We start from the raw sequence: 22045 nt of genomic DNA, 5'->3' as shown, positions 1-22045 counted from the left end.
AAAGAAAAAAACAAAACAAAACTCTTAACAAGGGAGTGTTATCAACCAAAGGTAGGATTTATATTCATCATATCTCTACATACATACTAGTACATTCACAAAAAAACCTTTGACAGAAAATCAACTCCTCTTCCTCTTGCAGCATATGGATCACCTGCAAAGTATCAGTCTCTGATACTTCGATTAGTTCCGTAACATCTGAGGAGAAATGTCCAAATGTTGACAGCACCATTTGAAGAGAAAATATTTGCACGTCAAGGTTTCTCCATTCATTTTGTTTATGAGATAATTTCAATCTATTTTCTTTCCAAGTACCTCCTACCAACAGATTAGATGAGATTCGCACTGAGCATTTAATTCTATAATACTGCCTTTGTGATCACCAAAATTGACAGAATTGTAATAGTGATCACCAAAATTAACTGTATTACATTAAGGAATTTACAACAGGGGACGTAACTGAATTGATACATTTAAAGCTAAGGGCCAAAATCCGTTTCTTTGAGATCTCTCCCGGCAGATTTTAAAGAAAATTCTGCAAACTAGTATGAAGATCTAAAGTGGGAAAATATCACCTCATTTACTTTGGATTTCATCTAAACTTGTCTCCTCCGTGTTGTTACCTTCCAGTGCTGGCATTTGGTCAGTAGAATCGGGCATTTCTGGCATTTGGTGAGAGGATGACTCACTCTTCCGAGATTGCAGTCCAGTAAAGCGTGCAAGATCAATCCATTGCTGCAGCAGTAAAAATGAAACATTGAAAATGACATTGGGAGAAAAATTGATCTAACGGCATACAAACTAAGTGCATCACGAGGTTTACCAAAGGTTTTTATAAACAACAGTGCACTATTATGAGTCTACATAAGTACAAATTAATACAATAATGGGACGAGCCCGATACTCTAAGACACATACACACATAACTACAAATTATTTTCTAAAGACGTTCTGAAAAAGATCCGCACTTTCCACTCTGACAAATATACACTTTAAAGACATAGCGGCCATAATTACAAATACAGTAACGGGATGAGCCAGGTATTTATGCTTCCAGTAAGAGTAATAATATTTTTGCCATGGCTAAGTTGATCTTTGAAAAATTATAGGAATTTTAACTTGCAGAATATCAAGATGATTCTGACCTGAGTTCCCCAATACGAGTTTATTGTCCGAGAAACAAAAGACAGCAGATTTACAAGTAATGTTTGAGAAGCAAACTCGTCAGAAATTCGATGCTCTATTACTCCAGCAATAATCTGCATCATAATTAAGTTTCAAGTTAATGCCAAGGGAAACATAAGACATGATTAAGAATTTACGATGTATATATATGCTTTCGTTTTGTTATATTGAAGAGAAAACTTGTCCTAGATAATCTTTGGATGACATTAAGAGCTTCATTTCGATTTATAATCTTCGGATGTCCCACAGGTTGTAGCTGGCTCTCACTTCAAGATGAAAGAATTTTTGTGGGCATCGGTTTCACAAGAATGTCGAGATATATACCCATTTTCCTTACTCATTCTCATGGGTTTCAACATTACTGTAAAAAAACTGTTTCCCTGTATCCATTTTTATTCTCAAAAAATGAAAATCAAAGAAGAAAACAAGATGGCAAGTACTTTCTTTACCTGATAACGGAGATTTGCTGATGTTCCGAGAAAGGATGAATAAATTATTGCTGTTTTAAGTATTGGAGTTCTTTTCTTTTCCTGATCACTAATCAGAGTTGGATTAATGAATTTGCGAACAGCAAACAAACCATTTGAGGCAGCAACAGCCGCAATGCTTGAAATGAATCCAACACCAGCTAATTTTAAACCACCCAGAAACACTGATGCAAGTCTATAATTGATACTCCAATCCGTCCCCACAAGATTCTTCTGAAACGCATTATCTGGGATGGACCCAAGGAGACCTTTAATGGCATCCATGCTATCAGGCGCGTTCATCTCATCAGCATATGAAAGGAATGACAATGTTGGGGCGGGAAGCCACACTGTAAAGAAATCAACCACTGATCCCCTTAGAGTATCTGTAAAAACATAGTCCAGCTCTTCAAAGAAATTTTCTCTGCGCTTCTCATACTGTGCTAAGAGAGTAGTAGTTAATGATATAGCTTCTTCTATAGCTAATCTATTCAAGAATTTAGGATCTGCCAACAATCTTTCCCTGAAACCCTGCACAAAGATGAGCAATAGTAAACTTGTGTGCTCTTCAGAATTTGCTTCACTGTCATCAATTGTTTTTCACCTTTCGATCTGATATAAATATGACAAACCATCTAAAGATCAAAAGTTTCAAATTCGCACACCTGGAAACGTTGAGCAAGTTCTGCAAGAAGAGGATACTGCTCCAGATCAAAGAAGTTCTGTAATACCTTTGGGGATACCAAACCAAGATCCAGTCCCTTCTGAAGGTCCTGAAAAGCATGCCACAGTTTAGTGTTCTCAAGAGAATGAAAGCAACACCATTAAAGTCAGTTGATTTTTTTCGAAAAGCAGATGTAATGTGCAAAGCCACTGCATAAGACACCTCACCCCAGTTACCCAAATGTCATTTATAAAGTCTTGAAAAAGGTGAAGTTTTAGTTAAATAAGCAACTGATGTTAATTAGAATGATCCTTCTTTTTTCTTGGAAGTTAAAAATTGGCAAAGAATCCTACTGACCTGTGGAAGGGCTTCTCGCCTCCTGCCTGCTGCATTCATAACTCGAGCAATTTCAGCGCGATCAAAACAATTCCTGCTGCAGGTTCTGGCAGCAGAATACCACAGGAAATCAGCAACAGGAACTTCTCCCTCTCGTCGTATGTGCTGTCTTTCAGGATCAAGTAATATAACTACTTGGTTTTTCTTTTGCAACTTCTTTGAAATTCTGGCCGGCAGCCCAGTCCCTCTAATCCCATATTTAACATGGCTTGCACCTGTCACCACCACTAGCATACCACTTGCTCCTCCATCCGCCATGGCCTTTAAAATAATCTGGGACATAGTATAATCCTCAACCACTCTTGCTTGTGCAGAAAGATACGAGCTTGGCCCAAAAGGAACAGATTGACTCCGGGAATTTGAATCAACTGGTGGTTTGCGTGTGATAGAAGTGAAGCCTGATATGAAGCCCGAACCCGCTGGAGGAGCATATGTTTTTCGATCAGCCTCTGAAAGCCGACTAATTCCCTCTGCTTGGACAGTCCTTAAAACCTACAAATTATTCACTCATTAACCTACTACACACACTCTAAATTTACAAGGCAGCATCAAACAATCTTACAATACAATCTTAAATACTCACATTTCTCATGTTACCCAATTTTTCAAATTTGGATTATAAGCTATATACCATCATACATTGATACAAAGTTTAAGAGTACCTTGAGTGGAGTTCCACAAGCCACTAGCCGAATTCCGTTATCCCGACAGTAACTCAGGAGAGGCTCATACTCCTGCCAGCGTTGAGGTGGCCAATGTGATGTGTAGGACTTCAAAGCTTCTCCATCTATGCTGTGCCATCATATATACACAGACATCAATATATGCAATACGGAAATATACATGCCAGTTTGAGTTGTAACTCGCTTTCCAACAACCAAAAGCGCTTCTGGCAGCATTTAGAAAAAAAATTTAAAATGCTTCTGCATCATGAAAGTGCTTTATGGAGAAGCACCTCCTTACTCCTCAGGCACTTAGATATGAAATTTCAGTACGCATTTAATAAAAACACTTCTTGCAAAAGTGCTTATGAACAGAAGTACTTCCTAACCTTTTGTCCATGTACTGATTGAGCTGGTCCTGGAGATTACAAGGAAATGCTTCAAGAGCCAAAGATAATGCTCGCTCACTCTCCAAACACTTTTTCCCCAAATTCTTCACAATCTCGAGCTCCAATTCTTTGTCGTCGTGAATCGGAACCTGTTCGGCTTCGCCTAAATACACAATCCTAGCATTCATCACTTTCTCCCACACCTTGCCCTTGTCCTTCCCCATCGCCATTGGCTCTCCGATCACCGACGCGTCGTATATTCTCGACGTTATCGCATCCTCCTCCTCCTTCTCCTCTGCTCTCGGCACCGGTACTGTCTGCGACGGTGATGGCGGCGGCGATGTAGACGGCGCGTCCTCGGCGCTCGCTATCGTCGATTTCAGAAACCACGCGCCCAGCGCCAGCGTCGGCGCGAGTAGCGCGTGCCGCCTCGTATGGAGCGGGCCCCGTCGAGCTCCGTCGGAATAATCAGCATTTTCTACTGAGCTACCGGTCTCCTGATCCGAAATTTCGGGCTGGTTTCGGCGGAGAACTGCGGAGATGCTGGTGCGGCGGCGTTTACCGTATGAAACTCGCCGGGGAACGTGTGCTGTGGCCGGTAATCGCCGGCTAAGAGAGAGCTCCGGCGAGGCTCGTGGAGGAGATGTTACGTGAAGCGGGCCAGTCGTGGCGAATCCTCTGTTCGTGTGGGGCTTCATTTTTGTTTTCGCCGCGAGCGCAAATGCTCAACTGCTCAGTCACACATATCTCTCCGCGAGAGAGAGAGAGAGAGAGAATTTTCCGATATTAAGAAAAAATAAGGGCTTTTTCTGTTCGTTATTCGTTAATTTTTTAGCGCGCCTTCAATAGTAGAGTTTTTATTTGTCACATAAATTCGAAAATGTTTGGAAAATACTTTTTTTGGATCGTAAAAATTAAAAATTTATCAATGTGGTCTCAAGAGGATTTCGGTGGCCTCCCCTCCTCCTTAAAATTTTTTTTCTTTCAATTTTATCCAAATTGTATTGACCATCTCATTCTTATCTGCCAGATACACAAGTTTTGAGTGGTGCCAATTTGAACATTTTGTTATGTCAATTTTATCCAAATACAATCCTCCTATTAAATCATTTTTGTTAATCTAAATCATTGTTCTAAAAATTTTCGTTTAGGGTGCCACTACATCGATTAATTCTGAAGCGTTTAAAATTAAGAAATTGCGCCTAGATTTGTCTAGGTGCCTGTTTAGTCTATCTAGGTCACGAATATCACTTAAATAAAAAATATATAACTATATTTTATTTTTTCAATAAATTATAATAGATTGTTGAATGTTTGACTGAACACTCATTATATGCATACGTGTTCTCTATGTTTTCAATGTGTTGTAATACTTTATCATTTATGTCACTACATTTTGCTACCCTAGTACAATTATGTACTTTTTTTCTTTCAAGTATGAGCTGATATTTATTTATATGGTATATAATAATTATATTAAAATTGAAAAAACCACCTAGACCCTTGCTTTGACTTTAGGCCCCTACCTGCCGCCTGCCTAGCCTAATGCTTTATAGAACATTTTGTTAGCATTTCCTTTGTCTTTTTTTTCGTTTTCTTCCTGATTCTTAATTAGAACGCCGAGTAGGAGGCATCAACAGTCTCGTTGGCTATAGCAGATATGCTTTCTCGATAACCCTTCTCAGTCTTTCAATAACATTACGTGCCCGTGTAACAGTCTCATACAAGAATTTTTGACACGCAGGGATTTTTGTGAAAGATGTTTGCCTAACAAAGCTGCGTTTAGTAGTAAACTTTTCCTCCATTAGCAAACAAATCTACCATGGAACCACTCAAAACAAACAAAACAGTATGTCTAACACAACGATTATACAAGTTCAATCGAGTTATTGCTTGACCTACAGGACAACAACAGTCAATTTTACTGACCAGAATATCAAAGTACAAATCGTAAAATACGCTTGTCCTCTAATGCAACAAGGTAAAATAGACGACGGAAAGAATGACTCTGGAAAACTGCAAGCTTCGGAGCTCTTCAACAGCGATTACAGGGGGGGGGAGAGAGAGAGCTCACTGGATACCGGGAAATGAGGGCAAGACAGCGATAAGGGGGTCTCCGAAACCAACGGCTTCTGCAAATCATTATCAATCCAAATAAACGAATAAGAGAGCCATCGTAGCCTTACAGATTAAGTTCACAATATACGACCTTGTATATGACAAATTTGATGACATTAAACTACTGGATTGAAAAATGATAATAGTAACTATACCTCCGTCGTTGAAGAGGAGCTTCAAAACTTCTCCACCCAAATCAGTCTGCTCAACACATCAAGAATCCGTCATGAGTGATATGTCTATCATGAAACACTTGGTATTAAGGGAACTGAAATGGAAAACGCACCTTCACAGGAAGTTCGGTGCCAAACTGATCCACATATCCGATTACCTGTCCTTGTTTGATCAAATCACCCTGTAAAGTTCGGAATCAAGAGAAGCGAGATTGATGTTATGTTGCCAAGTTGGTTATACAAAATGTGACCCTACCTTCAGTATTTGGATAAGAAATCAAGATTCCGAGACACTGTTATGAGACTTAAATCCTAATAGCAGTTGCAATAAAAGCACCCACAGAATCGGTAGTCCGTAAAATGGGACTTATTTACACTTGAATCTTATTACCAAAAACGCAATCTTCTTGATAGATATGCATACTTACTAATCAGTTGAGTTCTTGATTTACCCAACTAAATGACGAGTTTAAAGAATCCTCTTGGAGTATTATATTGTATGTAGAAATCTTTTTATAGATAATGCATGAATGACATATTAGGTGAATTTCCTATTAAAATTACGGAAAATATATATATATATATATATAATGTAGAACCAAACATAGGTATGCAAGTGATACCTCTTTACAGATAGGAGGTTGCTTCTTTCCTTTCACTGTTCTTCCCCTGCGGAATGAACCAACCTGGAACCAACAAGAAACAAAAGATGAAAGTGAACCCTAGATGATATATCGTAGTTATTGTTCTGGACAGAGTAAAAGAAGTTAAAGAACCAAATTGTTTCTCGAACATAGGAACATACCGTTGGAGAAGAAACCAGACCATATCCATTAGCACCAGAAGCCTCCAAGGCTGCTAATCTTGATGACTTGTCTGCAGATACGTTTGTAAATGGAGTGGTTTTTTCAGAAGATTTTGGTGGTGATGCTGGAGGGGGAGCAGGAGTTGAATCCATAGGTGCAGATGGAATAGGTGGTGGTGTTGCTGGCGAGATGCTAGGCACTGGGGCGCTGGTGCCTCCAATGTTCCGCTTCAAATGCATTTCAAAGTCTCCAACCTAACACAAAGATATGCATGACCAATCAAAGACGAGAACGTAATACAAACCAAAATGTGCCGATGACAATCAACTCTAGACACCCCAATAAAACAGTAGGAGACCGAGAGAACTAATGAACTTCTAACCAGGTGTTGAATCCATGATCTACCACTACAATGTTTTATTCATGTCCCCTATGCCTTTAACTCCATGGGCACACTAAAAAATGTACTCATCATTACCTTAACATATTGAGTACACTGTGCTTTTCGGATTCTTAACAAAGATCTGACTTTGTTTTTACTATAAAATCATGCTTTATGTACACATGAAGCAACAACAATAGATTATTCAAGAGTACCAATTTGCTTGATGGGCGTTGATATTTACCTTAAGTTTCAGTTCAGCAACCTCAGTCTCATCACAAACTTCCAGCATCAGTGCCTGATGATAAAGACAACTACGTGTCAAACCAGACGGTTGTGCAAAAGCATTAGAGGCAGGATCAATATCGATATGAAAAGAATCTAATAAAATTTTAATGAATAATATAAGAAGCAATCATCACAAAGCAAGATTTAGGATTACTTTCAGTATAACCCTAATATATAATGATTAACCTCTCTATGTGAAATTGTGAATTGTTAACATACAATAACTTCACAAATCTATTAATGAAGGAAAAAATTAATTATGCTACAATCACAAAGAACAAAGGGTCATACAACAAAATCAAGAATTCCTGGTTCAATTACTACTTATTTTGTTTATGTAAAATTGTAAATATTCTCACCTCAAATCCGCTAGGAAAAATTGTAGGTTGGGTAGCTTTTTTTGATGATCCTTGTGGTTTACTATCTGCTGAATCTGCCCAACATCAAATATCTTTAAGATGGAAATTAAAAGTTTTACTTGAGACTTTGATATATTGACATTTTAGCATGTATAAGCACATTTAAAGAAAAATGATAACCCAATGTTTAAGAAACAGAAACTAAAAAGAAAGAAATCAAATCCCGATGGAAACTGTATTCTCTCAAAAACAAAAATTATCTTCACATGCAACAATGTAACGGAAATCAGGCTTTACAAATATCCAAGAGAAAACATCACGAGTCATTGATTAATTCAAATTGCACTCATAAATACAAACTTGCTAGTTACTGAATATTGTATAGACATAAACATACCGCTGGAATTTTCACTCTTGGTAGCGTCAGATGTCTTCACACATGATACTAGCACTCCATTTCGCTTTTGTGAAGAATAAATGAACTTCTCACTGACCATCAAGCCTTGGAAATATGACCTACTTGGCGCGGGCCTTCTGGTATTGTGCACAGGCAACATACCAGGCTTGTCAAGCAAGGACCGGACATGGGAAACTGTGCCTACAGAACCTGAAATGTGACATTGTCTTGTCAGATTCCAATAATTGATCGAAGTATAACGATCACTGAACAGTTTTCACTTTGTAGAGTAACATAAAAAGATTATGCATATACAATTTCAAATCCTTCGTATGCATGCTTTATTATTCCAAACAGGACGGTTTCATGAAATGATAAAATTGAATGATTGACTACGAGGCAATAGGTAAAACTGTTTCACACAACAACGAATATTATAACAAAATTACAAAAATTGTCATGTTGCATTCAAACTTCAGCATTCAAAGAGATAAGGCACGTATAAGCCTTTTCACGCGGTATGTCTTAAGGATTCGCTACTCCTTTCTGAATGAAGCAAATGACGGTACAATTCAAGTTTTACCACAGCATTTGAACAAGTTTCAATTCAGCATGCTTTCTTAAATTAGATACATTCAGCTCCAGGAAGGAAAAAAAAACGATGTATATATTCGTTATCCTCATCATAGAAATCCGTGCCGGTTGAAGATAACAGGAAAACAAAAAAAAATCACCAGATCTCAAACAATTTGAACCTAATTTCTTACTTCAACATCCATATTTCTTCTAGCATTACCTTAATTTCACGAAAACAGTGTGCGCAAGAACCAGCTAAGCTTAATTCTCCAGAAACAATCAAAATAAACTCAAATCTTCCATTTCTTTTCAAAATTCACATCAATTCGATTCCTCATCAATCAATTCATTCACAAAATAAAAAACTAAGATAAATAAACAGCTAAAATTGTTTTTTCGAAAAAAATATAGCTCAAATTGTTTAACACTAATGCTTAAGCTTCAAACATATACAAATTTATATCATGTGTGCATGTATGTACGAATGAACATAGAGAGAGAGAGAGTTACAGTTGAAGGATCGGAGTGCGGCGGAGGACTCCATTGGCGGAAGGAAAATGCAGACGAGAGAGATTTCCGGTGATTTGGACGAACCAGAAATGGTGGAATCGGGACGAGACGGGAATTTATAGAGAAGTTTTGGGGGGCAAAATCGAGAGCTTGAAGAAAATGAAGCGCCAGTATGCGGTGTGTTTGGTTAAGCACAGTTGTTGGGGAGATTGATCTTCGAAATGTCCGCCTCCCTCATCAGTTTCTCCGTTTAAGTTTTAATTCCTTGTCGCTAACTTGCGCCGGGGCGTGCTCCCTCTCACGTGGCACTTATCCGTCGCTCCTTGATCGAGGAATGAGAATCCGGATCCTCATGATCTTGAGAATTCTCAAATCGTGTATGTTCATCGGTATGATCAGAAATTATTTTAAATATTTTATTTAAAATTAAATATAAATAATATCTGATGAAAACTGATTGAACGGACATGATTTGAAGATTCTCATTTGATCGAGGAGGTATTGAGTGCGGCGGGTTGCAGAAGTGCACGTGTGTACTGACACGTGTACATGAAGTGATCCTTTATTTGCGATGCGGGAGGTGATATCAGATTCACTTGAAATGGGCTTTTGAGACGGTATGGGCCAGACAAGTTTGTTCGATTAGCCCAATATAGCTTAGTTCTTCCACGAGATATTTCATTTTTTCGGATGTGGGAGAAGGGAGGGTTCGAACTTGAAACCAGAGAAATATACAACTAAGTAAGAGTTTTTATATTCGAATCAAGTAAATGACGAGTACACAACTAATTTAGTGCCCACTCATTCAGTGTAAATATATCATTGTATAAAAAAAAGTCAGATCAATTTAAAAGAAGAAACATAAAGGTGATAAGATCAAATCAATTTGAAGTACGTTATTGCCATAAAAATGCAAATCAAATTACACTTGAAAATGAGTATCCTAGATTAAGCAAAAGTAATTGTTGGCTCCAAAGAGAAATTAAGCAATTGTAAGGGTGAGGATTTCTCTAAATTCCAACCTTCTGGTTTCAGTATAAAATGTTTTATGTTTGTTAGGCCAATATGTTAACCAAATCCACCCTCTAACTTCCCAATCCATTGTTCTTCCCATTGCAGCTTTGTCCACCTTCCAAATCACACCCTCTCCATACTCATCACCAGCAAAAACAACCCCTCCTTGCCTTGTGAAAGGCCTATATGCACTAGAGTATCTATCTTTGAACCAAGCTTTGGGGTTGATCAATTGAAACTTTGATGGCTTGGAAGAGAAGACCTCTCTTCCATCCACACTGTCATGAAGAAACCAGTTCAAATTTGCGCTATATCCGTACACTGATTCCTCAAACTTCCAAGGTTTTAAGCTCATTGTTATGGTCTCGCTAGCTGATACCTTGAGCGCCAAGTAAGGGTTTGGGGGTTCAAACGAGCCTTCTATGCCTTTTTCCTTGCCAATCTCTATTGCAGGGTTTTCAGAAGACTTGCCCACCGAAACGCTTAGCACATTTGTTTGTGTAGTTGGAGTAACTTGTAATGAAATTCTTGAAGGGAAGTGCTTTTCAGATACCCCGGCGCCTTGCTCGTTCATTAGTCTCTCATTCACAAGACTGATCACATCACACCTGTAGTTTTTAGAGTTAGCGATCAATTTGGCAAAATTTTTGTTGATCTACATGGTATAAATAATCAGTTCACGTGTTATAATATGAGGGAAAAATATACCTTATGTTATCAATGTTTAGCATCACATCAATCCACCTCTCTTGAACCATGACATTGTAATTGAATTGAAGCACACCCTCAAGCTGGTGGAAATTCAGAGAGAATTGGAGCCTTTCATCAACAGAGAGATTGCTGGATTTTGCAATGTCCATGGCTATGAGAGGACAATACAATTGGACTTTCCACAACCCAAATGCTGAAAAACCATAAGAGAAGAGTGGTGAAGGTGTTTTCATGAGGGTTCCTTGGGTGGCTTGAAGCTCAAGAATCCAATTGGTGATTGCAAGATTGATTGACCTCATCCATTCCTCCTCCAAATTGGATCCTAATAACTTCATTAGGGTCTTTGATGATTGTCTTGACCAACAATTAGCCAAGTAATTCTTGAGAGTATTGAGCCATCCCGACCGGAGACCCGTGGGGGCTTCATAGATGCAAACAAGAAAGACGAGCGTGACAAATGCGAGGTTAAAAACATCGCCAAAGTTGGCAATGGAGTCGAATTTGAGAAATTTGATCAAGAAATTGTTCTTGCTCGAGCCGTAACGAAGGACCTCTTCAATGAAATTGACTAAGAGGCTGGAAAGTGCTTCTTGGGTTATTAAGTTGGTGGATTTAGGGTTGAATTTGAACTGCTTTGAGGTCCAAAGGGAGATGGGGAGATTGAAGTCTGCTAGTATAGCAAAAGAGAAAGTAGGGTGTTGGAGATTTTTGGAAACGCAGAGTTTGAGAGATGGTTGTGATGAACTTGAAGAACATATGGATATGGACATGGAAGGTGTTGGCCATTGAGCGATCGATGGGAGGGTTTGAATCCAGGAAAATATGTCAGGAAAGCCACAATAAGCCATTGAACTAAGCAGATTAGTTAAAACTAATTAGGTTTTAACTAATCTCCTTCCTTCTCTTTTAATTAAGGACTTGAAACATGATGTCTATTTTTATAGACATGTAAACACTTTCCTGCGTAAATGGAAGCAGACCGGGAAAAAGCAGATTCTGGTGTGACGAAAAGTCAAAAGAAAAAGCATATAATTGGTTGGATGTTGTTCGACTGGTGAAGAAACTTTTGGATGGAAAGTTGTGCAAGAAATATGCAATTGTTGTGTGTGTATCATGTTATGGATATATTCAACATGCCTAATCAATCCCTTAATTGGTGCATGATTAACTTAGAAGAAAAAAGAGTTAGTTAATTATCTCAGCAACGTTTGGTGAGCTGGATGAAATTGAGCTTTAAGGATATGATTAGGTTGATAAGGAGATTATAGACATGACTTATAATCCATTTATACGGATATGTTAGATAACTTACTCTATTGTTAATTCATAATCCATCAGGTTCAGTCCTATCTATCTTACATTTTACAACAACAAACAAAGGATTATTTTAATTGGTCACAATCTATCTCAACCTGCTCACCGAAAAAGAAATGCAAAGTGGGATCATTGTGGCTAATGGGTTTTGACTCGGATTACATATCTTGATTGTAATCCAACAAAATAAAAAATAATGCAAAGAGGAATCATTTCTTAATAAAGTAGTTATATTCTTAATAAAGTCGTTAACTGTCGTGTATGATAGAGATTAAGACCTAGTTTGGGAGTGAGGTGCTTAAAAAAAAAACACCCATGAAAAAAAGCTGTGAGGGTTTTAGGTGTTTGATAAACTGAAAAAAAAAGGCTTATTTTGAAAGCTGCTGTGAGAATAAGCTGAAATCAAAGGAAAAAGCTGAAGCTGCTATTTGTAGCTTTGGAAAACTGGCTTTTTTTCAAAGCACACAGAGCTATAGTGCTTCTTTAATGAAAAGACCCACTATTAGACTGTTTTTTTTTTTCCAAAAGCACTTTTACAAAAAAGTTTACCAAACACTCTGCTGATTTATTTCACAGCCGCTTATTCTCACAGCACAGCCGCTTATTCTCACAGCAGCTTTTTTTCAAAGCACAGCAATACCAAACCAACCCTAATTTTGGTTAATTACAATATTTGGTCAACAATATATGAGCACATAAAGCTTATGCAAGTTTGTATACAATAACACTGTTATAAAAATCTCCGCCTAGATGCTAGGCGTATAGCCATCGCTCTGATTAATACATAGGCGTTTAAAAAATAAGAAAAGACGCCTAGACCTATCGAGGCACCCACATAGACCTGCCTAGGCCGCAACTCACTTAGACATAAAATAGATAACTTTTCTTTTTGCACTTTTATTTTTTTAATATATTGTAAGAGACTTATTGTATACTTAAATGAACAAACTTATATCTTTGTTCCTCATGTTTTCATTATGTTATAATACTTCATAATATGTATATTATTCTATTTTGTAGTTTATGATGAAATTATGTATATTTTAAGTATAAGCACACTTATGTACATAAAATATAATAGATTTACTTAATCCGCCTAGTCCGCCTAAGCACCCGCCTAGCCACCCAGACGTTAGGCCCTAGCCCGCCGCCCGACTAGCGTCTAGCGTCTTTTAAAACCTTGTACGGTAGTGAATTTAGTTGCATAAATTTTGTTTGTAGAACGTTTGTTTATAATAAAAAGGGTGTAGTGTATTAATATTGTATTGATCAGAACAACATGTAGCTAGGTATTTCTTTTGCTACAAACTACCGACGAAGTATCAATCATTCTTAAATAAAAATGACCTTGTTTCATATAGTTGAACTAGTTTTGAACTTCCGGTTGTACACATACAATTAGATTTTAATCTATTGCATCATGTAATTAGTCACAAGATAAGAGATGTAGAAACATGTTAATTTGCATACAACTGACGATATGATATAAGTGAACGTATGGCTCGCCTCTTTCTTCCTAGACTATGTATAGCAAGGTGATGCAGTGCAATCCAAGCAATGCGTTCTCTTTATTTACAGAAAAAAATTGTGCGCGATATCATTAGATTATGACGTTGTATTTTTAACCAACATGTTATAATAAAAATGAATGATGAGCTTACGTAATTACGTCGTGTGATGATAATGTGGAATGTCTTCTCGAAGTACATAATTGCGATGTTTGACAAAGAATAGTTAGATCTGAGATGGATAAGATATATATGAAACTTGCATGCATGTATACAACTAGGGCAAGCAAACTCTCTCCGTGTTTCCCATGAAAGATATGCGGCGTGCTGGTCCGGGGCAAGCAAACTCTCTCCGTGTTTCCCATGAAAGGTATGCAGCGTGCTGCAGCATCCGGAATTACGTGCAGCCTTCCGAGTTTTGGAGAATATTTAAAAGCTTTTTATTTGACGTGAGTTGATCAAAGTTAGACCGAACCAAAACTTAAACCAATCCCTGAAGAAATGCGTCAAGTACTGTGTTTGGCCTAACTTATCCAATCCATGCAGCATATCCAGTTATACTCCCATTGTGTAGGAATGTGAATATATCCTCATATAGTCGAGACATGCCTAACTGACTTCTCCAACACTACTTACTATACGTATGATAAATACTTTTCAGTGTGATTGTAACACTGTAATACCGTCACAAATCCAATTGGGTTATTATACAATATACGATATTACTGTCAATGTGACTATCACATTGTTATACTCATCGCAATTCATTTAGATAAAACAAGTGGCGTATCTAAAATTCGGACCTTGGGGGGTCATGATGTTAAAGGTTCAAGTTTTTTAGATAGAAACTAAGCACACTTCTTATCATCAGTCAAACCATGTTGCGCACATGTCAACATATATTGATATATGGCGAAACAATCTGATGAGTGATATCGAGAGACTTTGTCGAGTGCTGCAGATGCAACTTGTCAATATGCGCCTAGCACGCATTACATCAAACACTTGCTGAGTACAAAATGGACCCGTACCAAACATTCGAATGATCCTCGAAAAACCTCCACATGTATATTTTCAGGACTCCAGGTGATTATGGGGACCACTTTGGTACCAATGTACGTCTGCTTCTTAATAGAGCATAAAACGATATTACCAATCCGTTCATGACACATATATTTACTATAACATGTGAATTTTAACATCATGTAACGGTCTAACAATCACATTAAAATTTTTTCCATGCAATGATGTCAAGATGACAATAAATATATTAAAAAAAATCTCATGTTCCGCGTGGCATACGACCAACAGTGTGGGAATGAAAAAATTTCTTCCCGTTGGGCTGTTTAGGTTTGGGCTACCACCTAAGATTAGAGAGCATACACCTTCAAATACTCGATCTTTACCCCCTTCCTCATCACCATAACTAAATTCGCTCCGATTAAACAGCTTTTGTTGAATCTTGTTCCCTCGTGAAATAGAAAACAGCCCTCCAAGACACCCGCCATCCCACGCGCCAACAATGGCCGGCCCACCGACACTCCCGATGTCCAACTCCCAAACGACCGTCGGCGCCCAGTCGCAGCCTCCCATCGCCACGCCGGCCTTCCGCGCGTTCATCTCGCGCTTATCCTCCTCCGTGCGCCACGGCTTCTCGCAGCGCCGCCCCTGGTACGAGCTCGTGGACCGGAGCGCCTTGGCCCGACCCGACTCCCTCACCGAGGCCTACTCCCGGATCCGCAAGAATTTCACCTACTTCCGCGTCAACTACGTGTCCCTACTCACCCTCGTACTCGCCCTCTCTCTCCTCACCCATCCTTTCTCTCTCGTCGTCCTGCTCTCCCTCCTCGGCGCGTGGGCTTTCCTCTACCTGTTTCGAGCGTCCGATCAGCCCCTGGTCATCCTCGGCCGCACTTTCTCCGACGCCGAAACATTAATCGGACTCGTCGTGCTGACCGTGGTCGTCGTCTTCATGTCCAGCGTCGGCTCGCTCCTGATCTCGGCTTTGTTGATCGGATTCGCCATTGTTTGCGCGCACGGGGCGTTCAGGGTTCCAGAGGACCTGTTCCTCGACGAGCAGGAGCCCGCCAACGCCGGATTTCTCTCGTTCCTCGGCGGCGCCACCTCGTCCGCCGCTGCCTCCGTAGCCGGACGTGTCTAATTGGATCTCGTCTCAAGCACTCGTCGGATTGATCGCTGTAAAGGTTGGTGAGGCCAAACCCTTTGTGTACTGATCTGTGCAATTGATATTCTTGTAGGGTTAAAGAAACTTCATTTGATTGCGGAATTTTGGAGCGCAAATTGTAGGGTTTTATGTAGATTTGATATGAAATTTGTATTTCTGTTTTATTTATTTAGTCAAATTTTGATGATGATGAATTTAGTTATTAATTCATTTCATTATTCTGATTATTTGGTGATTAGTGCTTAACTGCTTATGAGTAATTTGATTTTCCAGATTCACATGAATAATTTGCGTAGAATTGGATGAAGGTTTGTTTGTTGAAAACTTAGGAAAAGCCGGGGCAGTGTGCTTCCTCCCCGTTGTTTAGATTAAGTTCATTAGAATTTCGATCGGATAAGAAAAACTTCGGGCATCAATGTACTTGTTCATTGTTGGATGTGTTATAGTACGACGATAGGTATTACTTATTGAATTGTGGGATGAGAACAATAGTTGATTTGATTCGGAGATCCGCCATTGATGACGCTGTTGGAGGGTGTAATGGTGGTTTTGGTCATGGCGGTATTGAATTGTGGGATGATAACAATATTTGATTGGATTCGGAGATCCGCCATTGATGACACGGTTGGAGGGTGTAATGGTGGTTTCAATCATGGCGGTTCAAACATCTTGTGTTGATAGAATTTCATTTCATTATGATGGTTAACTAAGAGCAAACTTGTTAAGTTTAGAGTTGATGAAGCCAAATTTACGGGAATACGATTATTTCTGAAACGATGCTCTCTCTCTGCCCATGTTTTGTTTCTGGTAGATAAGTTGAGCCGGCTAGCGTTGTTAAGCCAGGTGGGTTGCATCATTGATTCATTGTTAGGTTATGGAAATAATTGTTAGCTGCACTTGACTTTACTCGTTTATTTTGTTTTGATTTGAAGTAGTCATAAGAGGGGATTTTCTGAAACGCGGGGTTTGAGTAGTTGATCAATCGACAGAATGCAGCCAGTCGACCGGCCGCTCTCATTCTGCAACCATCCTGCAAGATTTGTCTTGCATTTTGGAGTTAATAACATCTATGCTGATTGCTTCGAATGAATATCTGTTCTTTCCCCGCCATTCTCAATTTGAATAAATTTTCGAAACAATGACTTTGTTTTATGCATGTTTCTTGGTCTTAATGTTTGTTCTTATTCCGGCACTAGTACTAGGGTCTGATATTTCTCGTTACTTGTAAGTAAGAAGTTATAAGCTTGGCACGTAATTATATTTGGTCGATTGTGTCGCCAAATCCCCACCCGCAGTATCATAGTATGAATAATGCTTCTTGTTATTCCTTTGCTTCGTTGATTGTGTTCAATTGGTTGGCTTGTTACCAGATGAATACAATGAATGGCTTAACAAGGTCAGTTTGTTATTATCGAATAATTACTACCTTTATGTCTACCGGAAATCAGGTGGCACTAGACTATTGATGTTAACTATGGGTTCGGTTAGAAGTGTTTTTAAAATGATTGAAATTAATTCTTAATAAAAATTCAAGTGAATCTTGGAAAATCATTTTAAGTGCTTGTGCTTCTTTTAAAAAGCACGAAAAGTGCTTTTGGAACCCAAATTAATTTTACTAGAAGTGTTTTTAGTTATTTTAAAATCATTTCTATACTAGTATTATGATTACATCATGTAATTGTATTTTTTTTTTTCAAAACAGAACAAAATTGACTGTACACTAATTCACCTTCACCACATGGCAAGCGTTTAATATTTAGGATAAACATTTATTGAATATGTGATAAACATCTATTGAATGGGTGACATCACTTGAATTATGTCTTTTTGAATACATACGATATTATTTACACTATGAGTCGGTGATGGAGTAAACTAAGACTCGCAATAGGCTACTCATAGTAATTTGGTTCAAATTTGCCTATGGCGAGAGTTAAACCTAAGACATCTCACTTACAAGTGAAATAGAATACACCACTAGACCGTCGTACTATGTAATCTTTGAAATCATGTATTGGTTGTGAGTGAGAATATCACAAATTGAAGTTTAGAAATTCTCTTGGGTAAATTACATAGTAGTCCCTCAGGTTTGAGGTCTATTACAATCGCATACAACAACTTCAAAACATTTCACTTTCATACCTCAACTACTATTTTATTTCAATATAGTACATCAGTTACATTTTCCATCCATTAATCCGTTAAATGCTGACGTGGCTGTCCAATGTCTGCCACGTGGCAAATAAAATAATTTTTTTTAAAACCTGAATTTTCTCAAAACAAAAAATTGAAAAAAAAAGAAACCCATATCCCTTATCCCTCACCCACCCCCCAGAAACCTAAAAAAAAATTGAAACAGAAGAAGAAGAAGAAGAAGAAAAGCCCAGAACCCTTTCCTCCCCCTGCTCCGTCGCGACCCGCGACCCACCTCCCTTCCTCCCCTGGGCTACCTTCCGGCGACCACACCCCCCTCCGCGTCGCGCCGTCAGAAGAAGAAAAGCCCAGAACCCTTCCCTCCCCCCGCCACGCCGCGACCCGCGACCCACCTCCTTTCCTCCCCCGGGCTACCTTCCGGCAACCACACCCCCCCTCCCCACCGCGCCGCCAGATCCCTTCCTCCCCCCGGTTACCTTCTGGCAACCATCCCCCCTTGGGCGCCAAGATCTCGTGATTTTCAATGTGGGTGGGTTTTGAAAATACTTTGAGTTTGAGATGATTTTTGGATTGGTTTTGTGGTAGATCCACCTAGTCTCGTGTGCAATTTTTGGGGTGGGTGATGGAGGATTTTTGGGAGGGGTGATGGGGGATGGGAGAAAGGGGTGGCTCGGGTGGGATAGACTAGGGCTTTTTTTTCTTCTTTTTTTTTCTCCCCTCTTCTTCTTCTTGTTGCAGGTTTCTGGGGAGGTCACTGAGGGGGGGGGGGGTGAGGGATATGAGTATCCCTTTTGTTTTTCCCTTCTTCTTCTTCTTTTTCGGCTTTTTTTTTTCTTTTTTTTTCTCCCCTCTTCTTCTTCTTCTTCTTCTTCTTCTTGCAGGTTTCTGGGGAGGTTGCTTGGGGGGGGGGGGGTGGGTGAGGGATGAGGGATATGGGTTTCAATTTTTTTATTTTTTTTTGAGAAATTCGGGTTTTTAAAAAAAAAATAAAAAAAATTATTTTATTTGCTACATGGCAGATATTTGACAGCCACGTCAGCATTTAACGGATTAATTGATGAAAAATGTAACAGAAGTACTGTATTGAAATAAAATAGTAGTTGAGGTATGAAAGTGAAATATTTTGAAGTTGTTATATGCGATTGTAATAGACCTCAAACTTGAAGGGCTATTATGTAATTTACCCAATTCTCTTTATTGTGAATGATATCTTATAGATGATGTGATTAGGCACCCTGCCCACACTTTTCTCCAATTGTGCGTTTTGGGCCAACCCAAAAACAGAAATCAAAGTGGACTTCGTACTTCTAATTTTGTAAAAGCCCAAAGGGAGGGAACTCATGCCATCAAACCCCATAGAAAAATCAGTTGCTCAAGTTAAATCATTGTGAAATATGATGAATGCCTAGGGCTCGTTTAGAAATCCATATAAAATGAGTGGAAGCACATTTTAAGTTCTAAAACACTTAAGTATTTTTTTATGTTTCGCTTGCATTTTTTTCTAATGATTAATTCCAAAAACATCATGTTAAAATCACTGTCAATCATCTCAGAAGCACCTCCAAACGCGTTATAAATTCCAAAAAAAAAAAAAAAAGATTCATCTTCTTCTTCATCAGCCGAAACTAAAAATAAAACGAGAAAATGATGTACCTTCTTCTTCTATCTTTTCTTTCTGTCGAAAATTAAATAAAAATCTGGACCACCACATCATTCCGAGTCCGACACAAGTAATGGCGATGAAGACTTCTCTATTTTGAGGGGACCATGACGTGGCCCGCTTCCATTGGTTAATGAGGTCAGGCCCAACTCCTCAAATAGTCAAAACCTAACATTTTTGTTTTCCAACATGAATGATGAAACGAAAGGTTAAGCCGTAATGGACCACTTTCTCGAGCCCTCACCTATTTTTTTCACCTCCTTATCGAAATAAAAAAGATATTCTTATGTACGGCGGCTATAATTGTTAAGATGACTTCCGATTTTCTTCTCCTCCTTCAAGAGATAAAAGAAAAATTCTTATGCACAACCGCTATGATTGGTAAGACGACTTTCTTTACAATGTTTCTTAGTATTCGAGCCATTTGGTTTTCCATCATCCATTAATGGCCGCATAAACGGCTAGAATTTGTCTGCGAACGACGACAATTGAACTCTCACATGGTGGATTCACAATCCACTGGGCAGAGGACTGTACAAGTCCGTGGCAACCATTAAAGATACACACAAGGAAGACCTCATAAACTTGGTTCTACCAAATTAGGAAGACCTAAGTGCAGAAAATATGTGACATAGCACGGGCGGCCTACACAAAATCTCTCTTAAAGAGAGTGCGATATACCGCCTAGGCTGGTCTAGAGATTTTTGAGGCCCGGGATGACGCCAAAAAAGGTGCCCTCGCTTCATATAGAAAAAATTATTTATTTTTACACTTAAGACATTGATAAAATTATATTTAGAAAAACACTTCAAACTCAGTAATTTAGAAACATGGAAAAACTAATTTATTTTGTATCAAAAGAAGGAAACCAAAAAACTTCAGGCTTACAAGTAGATAGATTATGAGTTTTTTCTTCCATCTAAACTTTTAAAGTGTCTTTGTATAAATCGTTAGGTGTTTTTTTTTCTTATTTACTAACCTCGTCAATATAAGACTAAACAAATAATGATATTTTCGAGTCTTTAAGGATATGTATAAATAATGAATGGGCACCAAATCAAATCTTTTGATGACACGTCATATGATTTGCAAATTTGGTCTAAAAATTTAGTCTACGCATTACCTTTTGTTGAAGATTAGACTTGAATTAGAATGAATGTTTAAAAATAGCAACCCACGTAGTTACTGGCTAGTAATTCAAAATAAATTAACCAAACAAAAATTCGTAAAAATTGAAAAAAATAAACATGCACATAGCATTTTGAACTTAGGACCTCTCATCCTAATTTTAAATATAAAAATCATTGCTTCTAATCAAACTTCTGATCATTTAGCCAAATTTTATAAATTTATACTGTTATGAAAGGAAGTTTGTAAAAATTGGAATTTAAATAACTACACATGGTGTTTTGAATCTAAGACCTCCTCATTAATTTCAAAGAACAAAATTACCAATTCTAGTTAAATTTCTTTGACATTAAACCAAATTTTATAAATTTATACTCTTATGAAAATGTATATAAATATACCACACTAATAACTTTGGTGCCCCTAATTTTTTTTGGGTCCCGGATGGTCGCTCTACCCACACTAGGCTTGGGCCGGCCTTGTATACCGCGATGAGGTCAAATCATCATCAGCGCTATAAGTTGTATATAATTACGTACCCATTTTACTCTTCACATGTCATATAGTTGTATTATACAACTTGTATACAACTTATAATAGGAGAAATTTTGTCAACGTGTAAGGCACACCAATTACCTCTAGTAGTTATTTATTTATACAAACAATAGTGTGGAAGAGTAAATTCAAATCCAATACCTTTACTGCAGAGTTACAATTTTCATTTTCGTTATTACTTGAGTTATAAGTCTCTCTTACCACATCGGTTAATTTTACTAACAGAATCGATGATGAGGGCAAAACAGTCCTTCCACAAAAATGACAGAAAAATTAAGAAGTTGCCGGATGCAGTATTAGTTAATGCACGCTTTTGCACCTGACGATGTTTTAAACGGCGGGACCCGCCAGAGAGAAAGATAGCCGTTGGAGAGGGAGGAGGAGCCATTGGAAGCAATAAAAAAGACCCCAACTTCAACAAGTTCAGTTCAACCTTCCCACCTC

The 22045-nt window shown here is 38.4% G+C and overlaps 4 protein-coding genes across 5 annotated transcripts; 1 reads left to right on the top strand and 3 right to left on the bottom strand.

Moving 5' to 3' along the window:
- Positions 1–38: 38 nt before the first annotated feature.
- LOC126605742 (protein RETICULATA-RELATED 5, chloroplastic-like) lies at positions 39–4607 on the bottom strand. 2 transcript variants are annotated; one of them, XM_050273281.1, is made up of 7 exons: positions 3764–4607; positions 3375–3504; positions 2674–3204; positions 2318–2416; positions 1635–2183; positions 1146–1259; positions 39–735 (listed from the first exon to the last, which is right to left on the bottom strand). In XM_050273281.1, the coding sequence occupies exons 1-7, from the start codon at positions 4459–4461 to the stop codon at positions 577–579; spliced, it is 2280 nt and encodes a 759-aa protein (XP_050129238.1). In that variant the 5' UTR covers positions 4462–4607; the 3' UTR covers positions 39–576. The 2 variants fall into 2 exon arrangements, with proteins under 2 accessions (XP_050129238.1, XP_050129166.1); XM_050273209.1 differs by having other exon boundaries at positions 2318–2425; positions 3764–4606.
- A 937-nt stretch (positions 4608–5544) lies between these two features.
- Positions 5545–9711, bottom strand: LOC126605897 (uncharacterized). Its single transcript, XM_050273381.1, has 9 exons — positions 9373–9711; positions 8287–8496; positions 7890–7963; positions 7487–7540; positions 6860–7114; positions 6678–6740; positions 6168–6236; positions 6037–6082; positions 5545–5895 (listed from the first exon to the last, which is right to left on the bottom strand). The coding sequence occupies exons 1-9, from the start codon at positions 9404–9406 to the stop codon at positions 5834–5836; spliced, it is 867 nt and encodes a 288-aa protein (XP_050129338.1). The 5' UTR covers positions 9407–9711; the 3' UTR covers positions 5545–5833.
- A 532-nt stretch (positions 9712–10243) lies between these two features.
- Positions 10244–12023, bottom strand: LOC126619272 (uncharacterized). Its single transcript, XM_050287618.1, has 2 exons — positions 11095–12023; positions 10244–10994 (listed from the first exon to the last, which is right to left on the bottom strand). The coding sequence occupies exons 1-2, from the start codon at positions 11943–11945 to the stop codon at positions 10355–10357; spliced, it is 1491 nt and encodes a 496-aa protein (XP_050143575.1). The 5' UTR covers positions 11946–12023; the 3' UTR covers positions 10244–10354.
- Positions 12024–15261: 3238 nt separating this feature from the next.
- On the top strand, positions 15262–16331 carry LOC126631310 (PRA1 family protein B1-like). Its single transcript, XM_050301484.1, has one exon. It carries the CDS (start codon positions 15442–15444, stop codon positions 16078–16080), a length of 639 nt encoding a protein of 212 aa, XP_050157441.1. The 5' UTR covers positions 15262–15441; the 3' UTR covers positions 16081–16331.
- The last annotated feature ends 5714 nt before the right edge of the window (positions 16332–22045 follow it).

Source organism: Malus sylvestris, chromosome 1 (genome assembly GCF_916048215.2).
Source record: "Malus sylvestris chromosome 1, drMalSylv7.2, whole genome shotgun sequence".
NCBI lineage: Eukaryota > Viridiplantae > Streptophyta > Magnoliopsida > Rosales > Rosaceae > Malus > Malus sylvestris.
Note: the sequence above shows the minus strand (reverse complement) of the source record. Positions and strands in the feature narration are given on the sequence as shown.